At 39.9% G+C, this 19,692-nt stretch overlaps 1 protein-coding gene across 6 annotated transcripts in view; it reads right to left on the bottom strand.

Moving 5' to 3' along the window:
- Nucleotides 1-19,692, bottom strand: part of CYYR1 (cysteine and tyrosine rich 1) — a 200,473-nt gene that overhangs the window by 57,799 nt on the left and 122,982 nt on the right. For 5 of the 6 annotated variants that reach the window (XM_044939800.2, XM_044939790.2, XM_045165019.1 and 2 more), the window contains exon 4: nucleotides 253-414. In XM_044939800.2, the coding sequence (XP_044795735.2) occupies nucleotides 253-414 (162 nt within the window). Of the gene's footprint in view, nucleotides 1-142; nucleotides 415-19,692 lie in introns of those variants that run through there. The other variant, XM_044939789.2, reaches the window with a different exon arrangement.

The following is a 19,692-nucleotide window of genomic DNA, read 5'->3' as shown; positions in this document are numbered from 1 at the left end:
ATGAGTTCAAGAAATCCAGCAGTACTTCTTGGCTCCTGGGTATCTCTTTAAAGTCCCTACCGTAAATCTCTGAGACAGATACTTAGCTTCGGGGTCAGTCAATTTACTCTTTCCTACATGTTGTCATTTTGGTCACTGCCTCGGCTGTAAGTCATATTCAGGCCTTGCATTCCTGCAAGTAGGAAGAGAAATCGAATACTGCACATCCACCAAAGCTTCGACCCCATAAACTGTTACGAGAGAATTCCATACCTGCAGAGTGAGTGAAAATGACAAAGAACTCTTCAAACTTCAAAGTTGAAAAGAACAGATCGATTCCAACTGGAGGGTCAGTCTGACATTTTTCATTCCGTGTATTGGCAGGTCCATCATGTTGAACATGTTCAGAGTAGTTCCAGGGGGAATTGTCTGCTGCTGAGAAGCACAAGCAGAAGGATGTTTTGAACAAGTTCATGGATAAGATGTGTTTATACTTTAAAAATGCTTCAGGTGAGTTTGGGAGAAAAAAACAGTCCAGATTCTTCACTCCTTAAAATGGACACTAGCGGACTAGCCTTGAAATAGCCCTTTGGTATTTAATCTGGCCCTGTTCAAGGTTGGATTGAGAATAAGTTAGATCTGGGTTCAAGTTGAAAATATAGATTCATATTTTGGCACTCAAACCAATGAAGTTATTAAATGATGGGTTAAATAATTAAATATCATCACCCAGGATTCTGTTTTTGTTTACATGCTATCATTGATTTAATTTGGGTTGAACTGGTTGATTTCTTTGCCCAAACAATGCCTTGACTACTTTGGAATTTAAAAATATATATTATTTTTTTTATAAAAAACAAAAACAAAAAAATCACTTACTGTTCCCAGGAAAACTATGGATGTTTTGAGTGGTAAAGAAAGAAAACATTTGTTACAGGGTCCGGAAGCTACATATGTGGGACTAAAAATGTCTTCTTCCATAATAACCTCAGTTACAGGAAGGGAAATTGATGTTTCAAAATTGAATGGTTCATCTTCAAAATTCTAAGGAAGTTTTTCTGAATTACCCCAGAAGCTAACCTTAATATTAAAAATCTCTAGGGAGTTCTAAAATATCCCTTGATGATGAATAGATAATCTCTCATGAGACGTTTTCTCTATTTAATTTGGTTAATGTCACCTCTATCATGTCTTTATGCAAGCCCCAAGTTCAGTGTTATATAAGTAGTAATAACCAGAGTTTCAGGCTTCAGTAAATATAAGGCCTATTAAATACAAACTAAGTGAAGTTCATTGCTTTTGCTACTTAATAAGTATTTAGCTTAAAATAGTCACCTTATTTTTTTCTCTAGTATAAGACCTAGCATGTATTGTTAAAGACAATTAAAAGTTAGTTTCATGAGAAGATCAAATTTAGATGGTTAATATGCCCACACTGGAACTGGAAGATTGCTTTCTCAGAAGGAGTAAAAGTTTTTCTCGGTAATATATTGTTTTCAATAAAAAATCAGTCGCTGTATTAACTATTCCAATATTCATTACAAAGGAAAGCATAATAAAACATATCTTGTCAGATTAAGAAGCTCCTGAATCAACCTTTGGAAGACAAAGTGGAGCTTCTGAATAAACAGATTATTATTATGTAGTGCAATGCTAGCAGGCAAACTTAATTATACTTTCTCCTAACATGTGATAGTAATTCCCATGAATTATTGTGAGTAAACATTGGGATGGCAACCAACAGAATAATTTTTAAAGTAGTCACATTGCATAGTAGTTCCTTTGCTTTGCTGTTATGCTTAAAAATACCTAGTTTTATCATTTTCCTTAGTTTGATCCAACTCATATTTGATTTTGTAATCTTATCAAGAATAAATCCCTATGTAGTCAATGAAGCACAGAAAGAAAGTAGGGAGAACACAGCTCATAGTTTTTCCCTGTGCAAATGAGAAGCACCGTTTCTGCATAGACAGAATAGAGGTTGAGGACCTGTATGTGTTTTCTTGTGTTGTCATACTGTGGGAGGAAGGCAAGCCAAATCCATCTTCTAGCCTCAGTTTTCCCATGTATGAAAATGGAAGAATTGGAGTTAGCAAGATTATCTAAAGTAGCATCAAATACTATCACTGAGACAGGCTGGGACGTGGGACGCTTCACTGCAGTGCTGCCATGCTTGCACCTGGGCAACAAAATACAGAGAAGCTGCGGGACTAAAAATAACAAGCACAGTTGGGGCAGATTCTGGACCAAAAGATAAAAAAAAAAAAAAAAAAATCCAGCTGCCACTTCTGAAGAGCCAGGAACAAAAACTGAATATAGGAGCAAAAGCAGGGTACTATGCTTGACCCCTGCACTCAACACCACAAAGGTGTGGGCAAGCTACCTAAACCACCAGCCTGACCTTTTGGATACACCCCTCTCCTCACCTCACATAAGAAACACCAAGAGGGGAAAGTAGTCATGTACCGATGTGAGAGTTAGACCGTAAAGAAGGCTGAGTGCCAAAAGATGTGGTGCTTTCAAACTGTGGTGCTGGAGAAGACTCTTGAGAGTCCCCTGGACTGCAAGGAGATCCAACCAGTCCATCCTAAAGGAAATCAACCCTGAATATTCATTGGAAGGACTGATGCTGAAGCTGAATCTCCAATACTTTGGCCACCTGATGCGGAGAGCTGACTCATTGGGAAAGACCCTGATGCTGGAAAGATCGACGGCAAAAGAAGAGGGAGACAGAGGATGAGATGATTAGATAGCATCACCGACTCACTGGACATGAATTTGAGCAATCTCTGGGAGACAGGGAAGGACAGGGAAGCCTTGTGTGCTGCAGTCCACGGGGTCAGAAAAAGTTGAATACAGCTTAGCGATTAAACAACAAGGGGGAGTGAGAAGGGACCCTATTAGTTGTTTTTGCTCCCTCCTGCAGCTGGTGCAGCAGCCGCGGTAATGTCTTACCTGAATTTCTAGTCTGGCCTGTAGTCAATGTCTCTTGCTTGGGGAAGACCAAGAACCCTGGTTGGTATCGTAACTATGTATTATGCGCAAAAATATTCCTGAAAGTTTTCATTGTAAATCCAGATTATGTGAATAGAAAATTAAATTCACTAGGTGAACTGATTATAGGAAATGTCATGGATTAATCTTCCTATAAAACAGGTTTTTTATCTCTCATGCTTGTTTCAAATGTAGCAAAAACTATCACTTAAGGAAGTCACTGTGTTTATAATAGACTTAGTGAGGGTACACAAAGTTTCCAGATTTTTTGATATGAAAATCTGTTTTGTAGCCTAAGTTTGATATAACTAGAAGCAGGTGGGGCCATTTTGAGAAATCTGACAAAATCAAGGAATTCTTCCTCTGAAATGATCTCACAGAATTTGTCTGGATTCACCTGAATGTGCTTCTAGACCAAGGTTATTGCTAAAATATCACAGAAAAGTAAAATGCCTTTGTCAGTTAGTTTAGTAGTCTGATGTATGTATGGTACATACCTTTCCTTTACTTTTGATATATAATCAATTTGAAGTCACCAGAAATATCTTCTAACCAGAAGTTTCATTCCAACATTTCTGACATGTACTGTCTAAAACGTGACCAACATAATATGATGATTGCTTTCTGAACTAAAAGTGCTATTTCCTCTATAAAAGCCCCGTTTATGAGCAGATAATCTATGACAGGCTTGACTTTTTAAGGTAATTTCTTAATGTGACAACCTTGCCACAACTAATCTATTTTTTCCCCCAATCTATAGGACTGGAATCAATCTGGATATTTAGGTCTTCTTATTCTTACATCAAATAAGATGTTCTCACATTAATGATTTTATTTAAATTTAGATTCTGTTTTATTCTTAAATAGCCACTATGTTTACATGATTCAAAATTCAAAAGACATAAAAGAATGTTCACTGAAAATTCTCTCTTCACCCCATCCTTCTTCAGCCACCCAGTTTCATTTCCTGAAAACAGCAATGCCACTCGTTCTTTTATTTCTATTTTTGGTTGTACCATGTGGCTTGTGAGATCTTAGTTGCCTGACCAGGGATCAAACCCAAGCCCTCAGCAGTGATGGCGGGAAGTCCTAACCGCTGTAGGAAAATCCCTGTCAGTAGTTCTTTAGGGATTCTTCCAGAGAGACTTTATGCTGCATATACAAGGTGGCTCAGTGGTAAAGAATACACTTACCAATGCAGGAGATGTGGGTTCGACCCCTGGGCAGAGACGATCCCCTGGAGAAGGAAATGGCAACCCACTCCAGTATTCTTGCCTGAAAAATCCCATGGACAGAAAAGCCTGGTGGGCTTGTTCATGAGGATGCAAAAGAGTTGGACACAACTTAGTGACTAAACAACAACAATGTAGATATAAATAGACTGTATGCTGGAGACCTTCTAATCAGTCATGTAGAATGTGCCTTAAAGTTACCTGATTTCCCAGGTGATGTTAATGCCCTCATACTTGCACATCGTGCGTGCGTCAGGATGGCTGGGGCAGAATGGTGTCCCAGGCAGTACAGTAGCAGCAGAGAAGCCCTAGGGCAGAAAGTGACAAGTGGTGGCATGGCTACGGAGAGGGGCTGAGGGCCTACCCAAAGTGGTTCCTGAACAACAACCCACAGTAAAACAGTAGAGCCAAGAGGACAGGAAAAAAGGCTCTAGAGACGTCCAACACACTGACCATTTTGGCATAAGTGTGCACAGTCCATCAGACTTAAGGAGAGGTGGTGGTACTGAGATTCTAGCATGGATTCAGATTTTAATACATTCACATAATTCTAGAAAGAGACTCATCTTGAGAACTTTCATTCCATGGACTTACTGTCCTACTAGACTTTCCTTGTAGGCGTTTGTGTTTGTGTGTGGTAAACTATATACAACTTAAAATTTAACTTTTTTTGTTTTGTGTTGTATTTTTTTTTTTTTTTGGCCATACTATGCATCTTGTGGGATCTTAGTTCCCAGATGGCGGTGGTTTAGTTGCTAATCGTGTCCTACTCTTGAGACCCCATGGACTGTAGGTCACCAGGTTCCTCAGTCCATGGGATTTTCCAGGCAAGAATCCTAGAGTGGGTTGCTGTTTCCTTCTCCAGGGGATCTTCCAGACCCAGGGACTGAACCTGAGTCTCCTGCACTGCAGGCAGATTCTTTATCAACTGAGCTTTCTGGGAAGACCATAGTTCCTAGACCAGGGGTCAAACTTGCGCCCACTGCATTGGAAGCACAGAATATTAACCACTGGACTTCTAGGGAATTCTCTAAAATTAAAAAAAAATTAAAAATTGAAGAGACACACATACACACATATAATCACAGATGATTAGTGAATAATTTGTATAAATATGTTTCAGTAATTCAGAAGAGATATTTCTGTGGACCAGTAATAGTGGTGGTAATACAAAAAATCCCAAGAATAAGAATTCCTGAGAAAGAAGAAGAAAGGGAATGTAGGTTCTTATTATTTCTTTCTTTCTTTCTTTTTTTTTTTTTTGGTAGGTAAGAATTGGATTTACTTAGAGAGAAATACACTTTACATATAGAGTGTGGGCCATCTCAGAAGGTGAAAGAAAGAGCCCTTTTTGAAAAAAAAAAAATTAAGTATAGCTGATTAACAATGCTGTGTTACCATTTCAGGTGTATAGCTTAGTCCTTGTTGGTTATCTATTATATATATAGTAGTATGAATATGTTAATCCCAAACACCGAATTTATCCTCCTTTTTTCCCTTTGGTAACCATACGTTTGTTTTCTATGATTTCTATTTACCACTTTAACCATTTTTAAATGTACAATTCAATAGCATTAAGTACATTCACATTGTTGTGCAACCTTGTAAGCTTTTGTAGAAGAAATGCATGGTAGGCAGTTTCAAATTTTTGCTCATGTTGAAAGTTGCCGTTTCATGCCTTATTTTTCATTTAGACCCCTGCTGTATTAAAAGACTGACATCTTTCCATGAATTTGCCTTCTGCAGATCTAGAGAATGAAAATCATTAAAAGATGATGTCATGTCTGGAATTATAGAATTCCAGAAATGGCTGAAAATTTCCAGGAGCAAAAATAATTTGAAATGGCCATCATTTTACTCATCATTTTGAGAAGTGCCAAATTTTGAAAGTATTAAATGAACCCATTCAAGGAATATTATTAAAAAACTTTATTATAGCTTTTGTATACAATGCTTAAGGCAGTGTTTCTTGACTTTGGCGCTATTGACATTTCAGGTCAGATAATTGTTTATCATGGGGCTGTAGAATGGTCAGCACTGTTCCTAGTCTCTACCTGCTAAATGCTGTAGCTCCCTCCCCCAGTTGTGACAATTAAAAATGTCCCCATAAGTAGCCAAATGTCCTGGGAGGGGGCAGCAAAAATGCCCATCTTTTAGAGCTGCTAGCTTAAGAGAGTGCATGTAGAGAAACCCTGATTTAGTGCATCATGTCTAGAACTAATCCCAATGCCAGCCGCTTCCAAAGATTCCAGGGGGATGCAGCATGATTGAAATATGGAAATAATTTTATACTAGTTGCTAAATAGGCATGTATCTTTCTTTTTCTCCCTTGCCTTTGGCTGTTATTCTTTCCTCAGCTATTTCTAAAGCCCCTACCCTTGCTCCTTGAAAAGAAAGCTATGATAAGTCTATACAGCATATTAAAAAACAAAGACATCACTTTGCCCACAAAGGTCTGTATAGTCAAAGCTATGGTTTTTCCAGTAGTCATGTACGGATGTGAGAATTGGACCATAAAGAAGGCTGGGCGCAGAAGAATTGAGGCTTTTGGATCATGGTGCTGGAGAAGATTCTTGAGAGTCTCTTGGATTGCAAAGAGATCAAATCAGTCAATCCTAAAGGAAACCAGCCCTGAAAATTCATTTGAAGGACTGAGGCTAAAGCTCCAATACTTTGGCCACCTGATGCAGAGAGCTGACTCATAGGAAAACCATGATGCTGGAAAAGACTGAAGGCAAATGGAGAAGGGGGTGGCAGAGGATGAGACAGTTAGATGGCATCACCAACTCAATGGGTCTTCCCAGGTGGCCCTTGTAGTAAAGAATCTGCCTGCCATTGCAGGAGACTTAAGAGACACAGATTGGATCCCTGGGTCAGGAAGATCTCCTGGAGAAGAGCATGGCAGTTCATTCCAGTATTATTGCCTGGAGAATCCCATGGACAGATGGAGCCTGGCAGACTACAGTCCATAGGGTTGCAAAGAGTTGGACATGACTAAAACGACTTAGCAGGCATGCATGCATGCACTGACTCAGTGGATATGAATTTAAGCAAAGTCTGGAAGATAATGGAGGACTGAGGAGTCTGGCGTCTTTCACAGAGTCCTTGGACAGAAGATCAGTTTACTCCCTTTATTTTGTTGTTTTGATAGACAAATGCACATCATCCCTCCTCAAAAATGATTGCTCTCCCTTTATCACTGAACATGTGTTAAACCTTATTCTGGCTAGAGTTTTGTTTTAAGATGAACTTGTTTTGAGAATCAATGGAGAGATACCCAGAGAGAAATTGCTACGTAAACTTACAATGTAAAACTCGCTCCAACTGAGAAGATAACAAAAGCTTTGTCAACTTGCTCATAATAGAATCAATGATAGACAGTGCTTGGAATTCATCCTCATGATACCTGAGTCATTTATTGACAAGCTGCTTCTGCTTCTCTGCAAATTTAGAGACAATGACAAACATATTTTTTCAATAATTACCATGGATCTCAGCCTACATTCTTAATTGCAGGATTACTGAGCATTTAAATATTTTCTTGTGTTTTCCTTGGCTTTCAAAGAATTGTTTTGTTTGAATCTGAAAAAATTCACTTCTGCTTCTGCCTTACATTAAAAATTATTGACCAGTTTTCTGAAACTTCAAAAATTAAAAACCTTCCTTAAAATATGTGAAAGCAAAATTTTGTACTATCTATCAGTTCAGTTCAGTTCAGTGGCTCAGTCGTGTCCGATTCTTTGCGACCCAATGGACTAAGCAAGCCAGGCCTCCCTGTCCATCACCCAACTCCCGGAGCTTACTCAAACTCATGTCCACTGAGTTGGTGATGCCATCCAACCATCTCATCCTCTGTTGTCCCCTTCTCCTCCCACCTTCAATAGTTAAAATTTTAAATAACTATCTTTTTTTATTATAAAACTCATTGGGCTTTTTCTCTTGAAAGTAAAAGGAAAAAAAGAACAATAGTACTACCCTTTCACCCAGCAATCCAGAGACAACAATTTTTAATTTTTTGTATATAATATTTTAGACTTTATATACAGATAGTATTTTTGTTAAAAGCAACATGGCAGCACACTCTAAGTCTTTCTTTTTCTGCCTAATATAATGTAGATATAAATTAGCTCTGCGTGACTCACTTGTGGTAGTTGTGGAATATTTCCGTATGAATGATCATTATGTATTTAACCTTCTTGGATCATAATTATACTGATATTATGTTATCTTTATAATCAACGTTGTAATTATAATTTTCATGTATACATCTCTGTGTGTTTATCTTATTATTTCTTTTAGATTATTTCCTCAAAGTGAAAACATAAAATCAAACCATATGCACATTTTGCTTTTTGGTGTATGTTGCCAGACTGCTTTCCGGGAGGATCTGTCCAATTTACATTCTAATAGGGTATGGGTTTACCTGTACCCTACATCTTTATTTGACACATATCTTTGGAAACAGTTTTTTTTCAATGCATTTTGAAGACCACTCAAAGTTTAAAGTGTTGAACTGGCTTAGCTTGACTGTGAAAGTTTGTGATTTTGTCTACTTGAACAACAACCATAAAATTCAACATCTTCCCAGAAGAAATCAGTTCAATCCAATGTAGAAGTTAGTCTGGGAGTCCAGAGAGAGATGAAAGTGAATCATATGTGTGGTTGTTGAGAGATATGACTCTATGAATTTACCTTATGAGACTAGTACCAACTTTATAACTTACTTGACTTTGGTTTAAGTTTCTGCCTTAGAAATTCTGATAAAGAACAGTGATGGTATTTAAGGTATTACATTATTTTTATCACATTCTGCGACAGAGGAAAACATAGCCTCATTTCATACTGTTTCTTCTGATGGAGTTATTTTTGAATTCTTTTTCTCCATCTGCTTTTGAGATGCCAGAGCCCAGGTAAAGCACAGTTTGGTTCTGGGTTTGAAGTGAGAGGGTTTCCAGAAATGAGGCCCACAGCTCTCATTTAAAGTGACTCCAGCTGGGCATAGAACATTCTCCTCTGGCGGAATGACACCCAGTCCAGGGCTGGAACTGGGATCTGGGCCAGGAGACAGCTAATAACACACTGGACTCGAATTTTTGGGTCCTGGGCAGTTCCATCCCTTGTGGGAGAGACCATCCTTCTTGACTTTCTCTCCCTCTGCCCCCTTCCCCAATTTGCCTATAAAGCCCAGAAGACAAAGCCAAGTTGCTTTCGAACTTATGTGTGGACTTGCTGAAACTTTTTTGAGGGGAGGGGTGGGGGAGTAGTGGGGCAAGAAACCAAGATTTATTAAACACCTACAGTATTTTGGCACCATATGGAACTTCTCCTTGCATCTTTATAACAACACCGTGAGGTAGTATATTGGTCCCTGTTCTCCAGAAAACAGAACCATAGGATATATATGTATGTATATTTCACTATTGTTGTTTAGTCAATAAGTTGAGTCTGATTCTTTTGAGATGCCATGGACTGTAGCCATCCAGGCTCCTCTGTCCATGGGACTTCCCAGGCAAGAATACTGCAATGGGTTGTCATTCCCTTTTTCAGGGGGTCTTCCCAACACAGGGATTGAACCCATGTTTCCTGCATTGGCAGGCGGATTCTTTACCACTAGCCACCAGGGAAGCCCAATATATATATATATATATGTATATAGGTATATATACATACCTAAAGGATACATACACACACATATTAAAGCATTTTAGAGCTTTATAAATTCCTCACCCTCTTCCCTCTTTTCAAGGAAATTAGAATATTCTGCTTTTGATCGGCTACCTCTTAAGACATTGAGTGCTTTGGCAATTTCAATATGCAGGTCGATTCATTTTTATTCTGTATGTATTGAGAAGCTTGTGCATTCCTTAATGCCCACTCAGAAATATAAAATGGGAAATTAAACAAGTCAGAAATCAAATGGCATTACTTCATTAGAATATAATCATTCAACCCCTAAATCGTCATGTTTTGGCTCTGAGTCAGGAAGCAGCATCATTGTTTCAGGAAAAAAAAGAGTTTTGATGGCAGAGACAGCAGTTTTCTTTAAGTGTCCATATTTATGTTCTTTCATTTGACTCATGTTATAAGGATAGCTTTCAGAGAAAACTGGAAAATGCCATGAATTATTGACTCAAGGGAAATGCTAATCTTACATTGAGAACCACTGTGGTTATTTTCAAATTTGAAGTCGTCCTTTGAATGTTTTATGTAGGTAAGGGATTAAAATCTGGTAATTGATATAGGAAACATTTGAATGGTTTGTAAATTTTATTTTGTAATGGACTAATTTGGGGATGAAAAATGATTCATATTCATAAATATATGATGGATTCTCTGAACATCACCTCCATATCTATCTGGTATGATGAATGCTTAAGTGAACATGAGACACACACTAAATTACTCATCATTGAAAATGCAAAGACTATTAAATATTCATAGCAATAAACTAAAAGTTTCTACTTTCAGAAGCATACAGCCTCCTTAAATTCATTTTAGAGGGAACTTATGGTCAAATCATATTTCTCATTTTTGCTTCCTATCTGCCCAAAACATGCACAAAAGATTTTAAATGTATTTATAAATTACAATACCTTTAGGAAGTAAAAGACCCCATGTTACATGGCAGTTCTGGCAAAAAAAAAAATGGTAAAGCAAAAGAACATTCATAGGAACCAAGGACTGGGCTTCCCTGGTGGCTCAGTGGTAAAGAATCTGCCTACCAATGCAGGAGACACAAGTTCGATCCCTGGTCTGGGAAGATGCCACATGCTGTGGAACAACTAAGCCCAAGTGCCACAACTATTGAGCCTGTGCTCTAGAGCCGCAACTACTGAGCCCTCACGCCTCAACGACTGAAGCCCATGCGCCCTAGAGCCCAGTGGTCAGCAACAAGAGAAGCCACCACAATGTGAAACCTGCACGCTGCAGCTAGAGAGTAGCCCCCGCTCGTTGCAGCTAGAGCAAAGCCTGCAAAGACCCAGCACAGCCAATAAGTAAGATTTTATAAAGAATCAAGGGCTTACTGCTTATGTTTCTAATTATCTGACACAACCTTTCTTGTACATACTCATGGTCCATAAAAAGAATGAAATTGGCTGTGTATTTTAGTGTGGTATCATAGAGATGGCGAACAGTCAGAAGCATAGACAGAACCACACAACCAACCAGATTTTCCAGTCCAGGAAACTGTAAATTGGGTGATAGAACATCTCAGACTGAAGACCTAAGGGCTTCTTCAAATGAAAATGAAATTTTGACACTTAATCTTGTACTTGAAAGTTTTAATTCTGGATGTGCCTCGGGTGGGCAGGCTAGGAAGGGCTGACTAGCGCTTGACCAGTATTCTCTAAGCATAAGGGGATATTTTAGGGATCAAAAAAACTTCAGGGAACCTTTGCTCCCCACTTTGAAGTGATCCTAATTTTATTCCAGTAGATTCTCTCTATGAGCTACTCCCAACTGCTACCCAACAACCTGACTCTGCTCCCTGCCCCCTCAAGAGCCAAAGCAGTGACCCAATCCTGAAAATGTTGTTTATCTTGTTGTTGTTTAGTCATTAAGTCATGTCTGACTCTTTGTGACTCCATGGACTGTAGCCCGCCAGGTTCCTCTGTCCATGGGATTTCCTAGGCAAGAACACTGGAATTAGTTGTCATTTCCTTCTCCAGGGGATCAAACTCACATCTCCTGCATTGGCAGGCAAATTCTTTACCGCTGAGCCACAAGGGAAGCCCAAACTCCCAAGGAGGATACAAAAAGCTGTTTATACCTGTGAAGTAGTTAAGCCTTGCTGAAGCTAGCCAACCAACCAATTAACGGACAAACAAATCTAGGTATATTAAGCAAAACTAAATAAAAGCAGTAAGTGTTGGTCACATTAAAACAAAAAAAAAAAAAAAAAAAAGAACTCAGGTTTAGAAGACAAATGGTCTTAAGGAAGACTTTAGATGACATGAGTTATGAGCCTGACTAGAACTAAAGTGCATATACAGCTATATTTTGCCTATTGGTGGTCTTGTTAGCCTTCTACATAGATGAAAATCACTTCTACTTCTTCTGTGCTAATTGGTGTGATCCTCAGGCATGCCTCTTCCTTTGTCTAGGCTCACCTAAGCCACTTCCCCTTCCACTTCATCCTTCCCATCTTTGAGATAATGGAGTCAAGGTTAATGACTTCTAAGGTTGCATCTTGGACTGATTTGTCTTCACAGAACTTCCTATATTTGGAGTGGATAAATGGATTTTGTCATGACTGGTATTTTTCCTGTAGGGCAAATAGAGACTGCTGTAATCTCTGTGAGTCAAGAGACCTTGTCCATTTTCTTTATTGCTATCAACCCAGAATTTAGTGCCTGACACAAAATAGGTTTGCTATAAAAAAATAATCCTATTGATTGAAAAAAAATGCCCAAAGGGACTTCCTTGGTGGTCCAGTGGTTAAGACTCCAAGCTGCCAAATGCAGTGATCCTGGGTTCAATCCTTGGTCAGGGAACTAGATCCCACATGTGGCAACTAGCAGTTCACATGCCACAACTAAAGATCTCACATGCTGCAACTAAGACCCAGCCAGCCAAATAAATAAGTGATTATTAAAAAAAGAAAGAGAAAAATACCCAAATTCATGAATGAATGAGTGAATGAAAGTGATTTTTAAAGAAGGTGTCCAAAAATGTTCCAGGCTTTTGCTGTTCTTCAGTCACCAAGTTGTGTTAAACTCTTTGCCACCCCCAAGGACTGTAGCATGCCAGGCTTCCCTGTCTTTCACTACCTCCCTGGGTTTGCTCAAACTCATGTTCACTGAGTCGGTGATGCCATCCAACCATCTCATCCCCTGTCGTCCCCTTTCCCCTCCAGTCTTCAATCTTTCCCAGCATCAGGGTCTTTTCCAAGCTCTTTTCCAGGCTCTTTGCATCAGGTAGCCAAAGTACCGGAGCTTCAGCATCAGTCCTTCCAATGAATATTCAGGGTTGATTTCCTTTAGGATTGTCTGGTTTGATCTGCTTGCTGTCCAAGGGACTCTCAAGAGTCTTCTCCAGCACCACAGTTCCACGATTTTTGGTAACTTTCTGGAAAAGTATCACTCCTTCCTGTGAAATCTACCAACTTTGTTTTATTTTAAACCTAGACCTGCAGATATCATTAGATCAGTGGACCCATTTTAGTAATTTTGTTTTGTTCTCCTTATATAAGTAGAAAAGTGGCCTCTAACATTTTGATTTTCATCATATCTCATGGTTACAGGACCTGATTTACTTAAACCTGAGCCCAGGGTATGTAAGAAGCCAATGTTTTTGCATCCAAAGACATTACTTTAAGCCTGGTATCATAAAAACAGGGCTTCTTGATTGAATTTCCCTTAATGAATGGAGTTCATATAAAGGACTTATTTCCAACATCAATTATTCATACTCCAACAACTTATACTTCCACAAGTTCCCACTCGCCGCTTCAACAATAAAACACAGCAGCTTCCCTCTGAACAGAATGCAGTTTGCTGTCAGGTAGAAATATATCCTGCTTTGAACAGTGGATATTTGCATCCATTGCTGAGAGGCAGCAACATGTGTCGGTGACCTGAGCGAAACACAGCTGTCAAGACAAAACTGCACTCAGAGAGGCCAGAAAGCTCCTTGAAATATTCTTGGTGTTTACCACGTGCCTTTGAAGTTTGAAGTAGAGAATGGAGGTAGAAGATTTATTAATGCTCCCTTGTTCCTCAGACCAACACAGTCAGTGGAACAGTTCACTGCTAATGGCATGTCTTGCGGTCATTAATTCTTGGAAACATTTCAAAATTAATGATGCAATATGTAATTGTGGATTTTTACCTTTTGGGTTGACTCTGAAGTGCTCGAGGAAAGAAAATCTGGGGTAAAACATTGGCACCTGTTGCTGTTGGGGTGGGTCAATTCTTTGTTTTGCTTTCCAATGTGATGTTAGTTTGTGATGTTAGTTTGTAGTGTACAGCAAAATGAATCAGCTATATGCATACATATATCCCCCTTTTTGGATTTCCTCCCCATTTAGGTTACCACAGAGCATTAAGTAGTGTTTCTTGTGGTACACAGTAGGTCCTCACTAGTTACCTATTTTATGAATGCATGCATAGTCACATCCGTCACTTCGAGTCTGCGACCTCAAGGACCATAGCCCACTAGGCTGCTCTGTCCATGGGATTATCCCAGCAAGAATACTGGAGTGGGTTGCCATGCCCTCTTCCAGGGGATCTTCCCAATCCAAGGGATTGAACCTGGGACTCCTGCATTGGCAGGCAGACTTTTTACAGCTGAGCTACCGGAGAAGCCCCCTATCTATTTTATACATAGTATCGTGCCTGGGTGCTAAGTCACTTCAGTTGTGTCTGAGTCCCTGTGACCCCATTGACTTGCAGCCCACCAGGCTCCCTCGTCCAGGGGCTTCCCCAGGCAAGAACAATGGAGTGGGTTGCCATGTCCTCCTCTGGGATACGTAGTATCAATAGTGTAAATAGGTCAATTCTAGTCTCCCAATTCATCCCATCCCTCTTTCCCCTTGGGTATCAATATATTTGTTCTCTATGCCTGTGTCTTTTTTTCTGCTTTGTAAATAAGATCGTCCATACCAATTTTTTCAAAGTCCACATACATGTGTTAATATACAGGATTTGTCTTTCTGACTTACTTCACTCTGTATGACAGTCTCTAGGTCCATCCACTTCTCTACAAATGACCCAATTTAGTTCCTTTCAGGACTGTCTTTTGTGCCACACTAAATGCCAGTAGCATCTCTGTAGGCATTGCACCAACTGATGCAATTGCAGGCATTGCATCTGCATGTTGTTCCAGAGACCTCTGGTCCTCAGTGGTGGTGATAATGATGTCAGCTGTGAGCCTGACCTTAGATAAAGTGCAAACACAGCTATAATTTGCCCTTTAGTGGTCCTGTGATATGCCTCGATGAAGATCTCATCTACTTCATCTGTGTTAACTGGTGTAGCCTCAGGCCTGCCGCTTCCTCTTCCACTGCCCCTCATTGTGGATCATGCTCATGAAGGCAGGGAGTACGGAAAGAGAGTAGAGCAGGTAACACACAGGACTTAGTGACTCAGAGTAATGGTAAGGGATAGTTGGAGACTTACTTAGATCGGGTTGTCAGGGAAGCCTTGGATTATGGTTTGATATTTAAACTGAGATCTGAACAATGAGAAAAACAGGATCAGCAGGTGCAAAGGCCCTGAGGTTGGAAAGAGAATGGTAATAACAACCAGAACCAACAGCTGTGTAGAGAAGTGGCTTGGTACACTGGGTAAGGCAAAGACTTTGGGATCCTATGAGTTGCCACCACCAAGCTGGCTCATCACCAGTGATTTTGAACAGGTCTCTTCTCTTTTCTTTTCTTTTTTTCCCTTCTCTTTTCTGTGTCTATTTCCTCACTTTAGAAATAAAGATATTACATAAAAATCTTATGGTGGCTTATAGCTCTGAGTCTATGCAATTCTTTTTATTAGCTTGTTCATCTTAAAAGCTGCCACATAGCAATTTATCAGCCCCTTATAAGACACAGTAGTCTCTTATTCAGTTCAGTTCAGTCACTCAGTCATGTCCGACCCCATGGACTGCAGCACACCAGGCTTCCCTGTTCATCGCCAACTCCCGGAGCTTGCTCAAACTCATGTCCATTGAGTTGATGAAGCCATCCAACCATCTCATCCTCTATCATCCCCTTCTCCTCCTGTCTTCAATCTTTCCCAGCATCAGGGTCTTTTCCTTTGCATCAGGTGGCCAAAGTATTGGAGCTTCAGCTTCAGCATCAGTCCTTTCAGTGGCCCAGGCCTCAGGGTGTGTGTCTGTCCAAACTCTAATGGAGAGTTTGGAGCCAACAGCCTTCAACAGCGTCTGGAGGCAGACACAGCCCATGGGTTACTCTTCATGATAGCTCAGTCACTGCAATAGTGGGCAGTGACACTGTCACCTGGCAGCTCCTGAAATAATAGGAATCCTGGGGTCTGGGCACAGCAAACCAATGCACAGATCTTAACAGGGGTCTTGAACAGCATGGTAGTGCCACGTGACCTCATGAACTCTAGTGGTTGGCAAATGTCTAGCTAATAACAGCAGTAAAGGGAACCTAGAGAAAAAGAAACTGGAAGATACAGCTTAGTAACTTAAAGGCCATAAGGCATATCCTCTGGGGACTCCCAAATATAATTATAGGCTGTACTTTGTAGGAGTATGAAAGTCCTACAGTAGCAAATGAGATCCAAGATGCAAAAATATAGTTTATTAGATTACTATGGCCTGGAGAAACACAGACTTCATAAATATTTTAATTTTGACATTCAGGCATAGATAGAAGTGTGCTGGGCAAAACTTATTTTATTTCTTGAGTAATATAGAACTCTGTTTATGCAAAATTATCTGGAAGGTTATTATTATTGCTTTTTTCTCATTTAAAAATCCTTTCCTAACTATGCTAACATATTATTAGTCATTCAATATTTTCTTGCTTATATGTATTTTTTCTCTTAAAATTCTACAGAGATCTTGAGTTTCTGAAAAAAAGAAAGTGTACAACAGGAAATCAAGAAGCAATTCCATAGGAACATTAGATCTGTACAATGTAGACACCAACTTTTACAGTTTTTATTCATTGTTACCAATATTTATGACTATCCTTCAAAATTAATTAAAAGTTCACATCAGTTTGCAGGTGTCCCCTCCCTTAATGTGTTTCCCTGGGGTTTCAGTGGTAAAGAACCCACCAACCAATGCAGTAGATGTGAGTTTGATCTCTGGGTCTGAAGTCTCCTCTGAAGTAGGAAATGGCAACCCATTCCAGTATTCTTGCCTGGGAATTTCCATAAACAATGGAGCCTGGTGGGCCACAGTCCGTGGGGTCTCAAAAGAGTTGGACATGACTTAGTGACTAAACAACAGCAATAATAACAACCTCCCTCAATGCCTCATTGACTCATTCCTTTGAACTGGTCAAAAGAAAATACAGAGCATCCCCAGAAAATTCATAGTGGTTTCTGTACAGGTGAAGAGTCATGACTTAAAAGAGAAATGAGTGAAGATGTCTGCTGAGACCAGGTGCCTTATCAGAAACGAGAGTCCTGTCTCTCTCTGTCTCAACCATGGTGTACTGTAAGGGCTGGAACTGATGGAGACTAAGTGCTGAATTGCAAGAGAAGGACAACGTGAAGGATATGAGTCATCAATATTGCTCAAACATGTACAGTCATCCACTTGGAACTCATGAAAATGCAGTTTCTACAATCAGCTCCAAGATAGCCGTGGGTAGTTCTTACAAGCAAAGAATAGATATGGATATATTTTGTTGCAGCATTAAAAGTTTATCCTCACTGAAAGATATCATGAATTGCTCTATCTACAGTTTATGCAAAATGGGGATAATAATAATACCTACATTGTGGGACTGGAAGATTAAATGTAATTAAATATAAAGTGCCTACCACAGGGCTTGGCACCTATACTTACCCCAAACTATCATTATTATTATGATTTAACTTAAGGTATTTCTAGGAAAGATTCCTTTGAGAAACAGTCTTTTATCATAATGGTATTATCTGGATAAACACTCTATTGCTCTCTCTCTATATTAAATAGTAATAGCACAAAAGCTGATAGCCGTTGAATTACCCATTTCCAGAAGTTTTGGCCTTTTTCATTTCATTTCAGAATATTCAGTGGTTTTTCAACATACCTTGAAGGAATGGTAACGTCAAAACTATGGCATCTTGCCTTCAGTGCATCCTTGGGACACTGCTTCTGAAGTCAACATTATATTAAGATGCATTCTATAAAAATGTGATTTATGAGACCATTCTTTTCTGATATTTGATTGGTATTCTTTTTCTATAAAAAAATGAGAAGCTCATTTTTAGTGTGAAGAATTATGAAAGTGCCTCTCCCGTGTCGGCGTGTTGTCTTGTTTTCAGTGAAGATGAGCCTGAGCAATTACCTGAGCCAACATGTGTTCACTTGTGCTTAAAAACACAATCCAGCTGTTTCTGGATTGACTTGAACCATCAATTAAAAACCACAGAACTGTAGCCTTTTGTCCAGTTCCTGAGCCATATCTGGAGTTATGGACCCCTTTTAGAATATGCTCTGCTAAAGTTGCTTCACTTGTGTCCGACTCTGTGAAATCTTATGGGCTGTAGCCCCCCAGGCTCCTCTGTCCATGAGATTCTCCAGGCAGGAATACTAGAGTGGGTTGCCATTTCCTTGTCCAGGGGATCTTCCTGACCTAGGGATTGAACCCACATCTCTTATGTCTCCTGCATTGGCCGGCAGGTTCTTTACCACCAGTCCCACCTGGGAAGCCCCTTAGAACATGTTGCTCAATATAAACTCTTGTCCTTCATTCTTAACATTATCTGAACTTTCTTTGTTGCCGTGTGTTATTTGCTGACTTAATAATACTTCAGTCATTTATTTCAAATATCATAAAGTCACCACCGGGGGACTACAGATGTCCAAGAAACAGTTCTTGGAGTATGAAGGTAGGTACAAAACGAGGCAGAGGTGGGGATCAATTAATTCTGACTTGGAGAAAAGAGCCGACCTCACCTCAAAGTATATGCCCTTTGGTTACATCTGGACAGATGAGCAGGGGTTTTACCAGGCAAGAAGGTGTGAGAGTTTGTATGTTCAGATGATGGGTCCCCAAATGTGTTTTCACATGTAAAACACAAGGAATTGAACTTCAACTATTTCAAGTTCAACTATTTCAACTGAACTGCTTTCAAGCTGTTCCCAGTCAACAGAGAAAATAATACACAAGATGTGTGAAAATGAAGACACTGACTTACAAGATGTAAAAATAGGAAAATCAGATCACTTGGTTCTCTGTGGACTTTAATCAGAAAAAAATAAATTATCCATCTTTCACTCCATGGAAACAGTATGAGATCTCCTATTCACCTACTACTTACTACCAGATTTCATTCAGAAAGTTACTCCTCTGTCTCTTCTTCACTAAGGAGTGGCTGGTGGTACATACTGAAAAGCTGCTCATGACTTGGGCAGCGGAGGGGGAGCAGAGGGAGTTCCCTGGTGGTTCAGTGCTTAGGACTCCACACTTTCACTGCCGTGGCCCCGGGTTGACCCTTGGCAGTGGAACAAAGCGGGCTTCCCAGGTGGCTCAGTGGGTAAAGAATCTGCCTGCAATGTAGGAGATGCAGGTTTGATCCCAGGAAGATCGCCTGGAAGAGGAAATGGCAACCCACTCCAGTGTTCTTGCCTGGAGAATCCCATGGACAAAGGAGCCTGGTGGGCTACAGTCCATGGAGTCGCAAAGAGTTGGACACGACTGACGTGACTGAGTGCACATGGTGGGGGTGGGGACAAAGACCCCACAAGCTGCACAGTGTGGCCAAAAAAAAGAGGGGGCACAGAGCTGAAATAAGAGTTGAAAAAGATTCTGTGCTTCATTGTTGATGGTTTTAAACCAGTGATTCCTAAATGTACCCAGAGAAGG

Source organism: Bubalus bubalis, chromosome 1 (assembly GCF_019923935.1).
Source record: "Bubalus bubalis isolate 160015118507 breed Murrah chromosome 1, NDDB_SH_1, whole genome shotgun sequence".
NCBI classification, from domain to species: domain Eukaryota; kingdom Metazoa; phylum Chordata; class Mammalia; order Artiodactyla; family Bovidae; genus Bubalus; species Bubalus bubalis.
The sequence above is the reverse complement of the archived record's forward strand: the minus strand, read 5'-3'. Positions and strand labels throughout refer to the sequence as shown.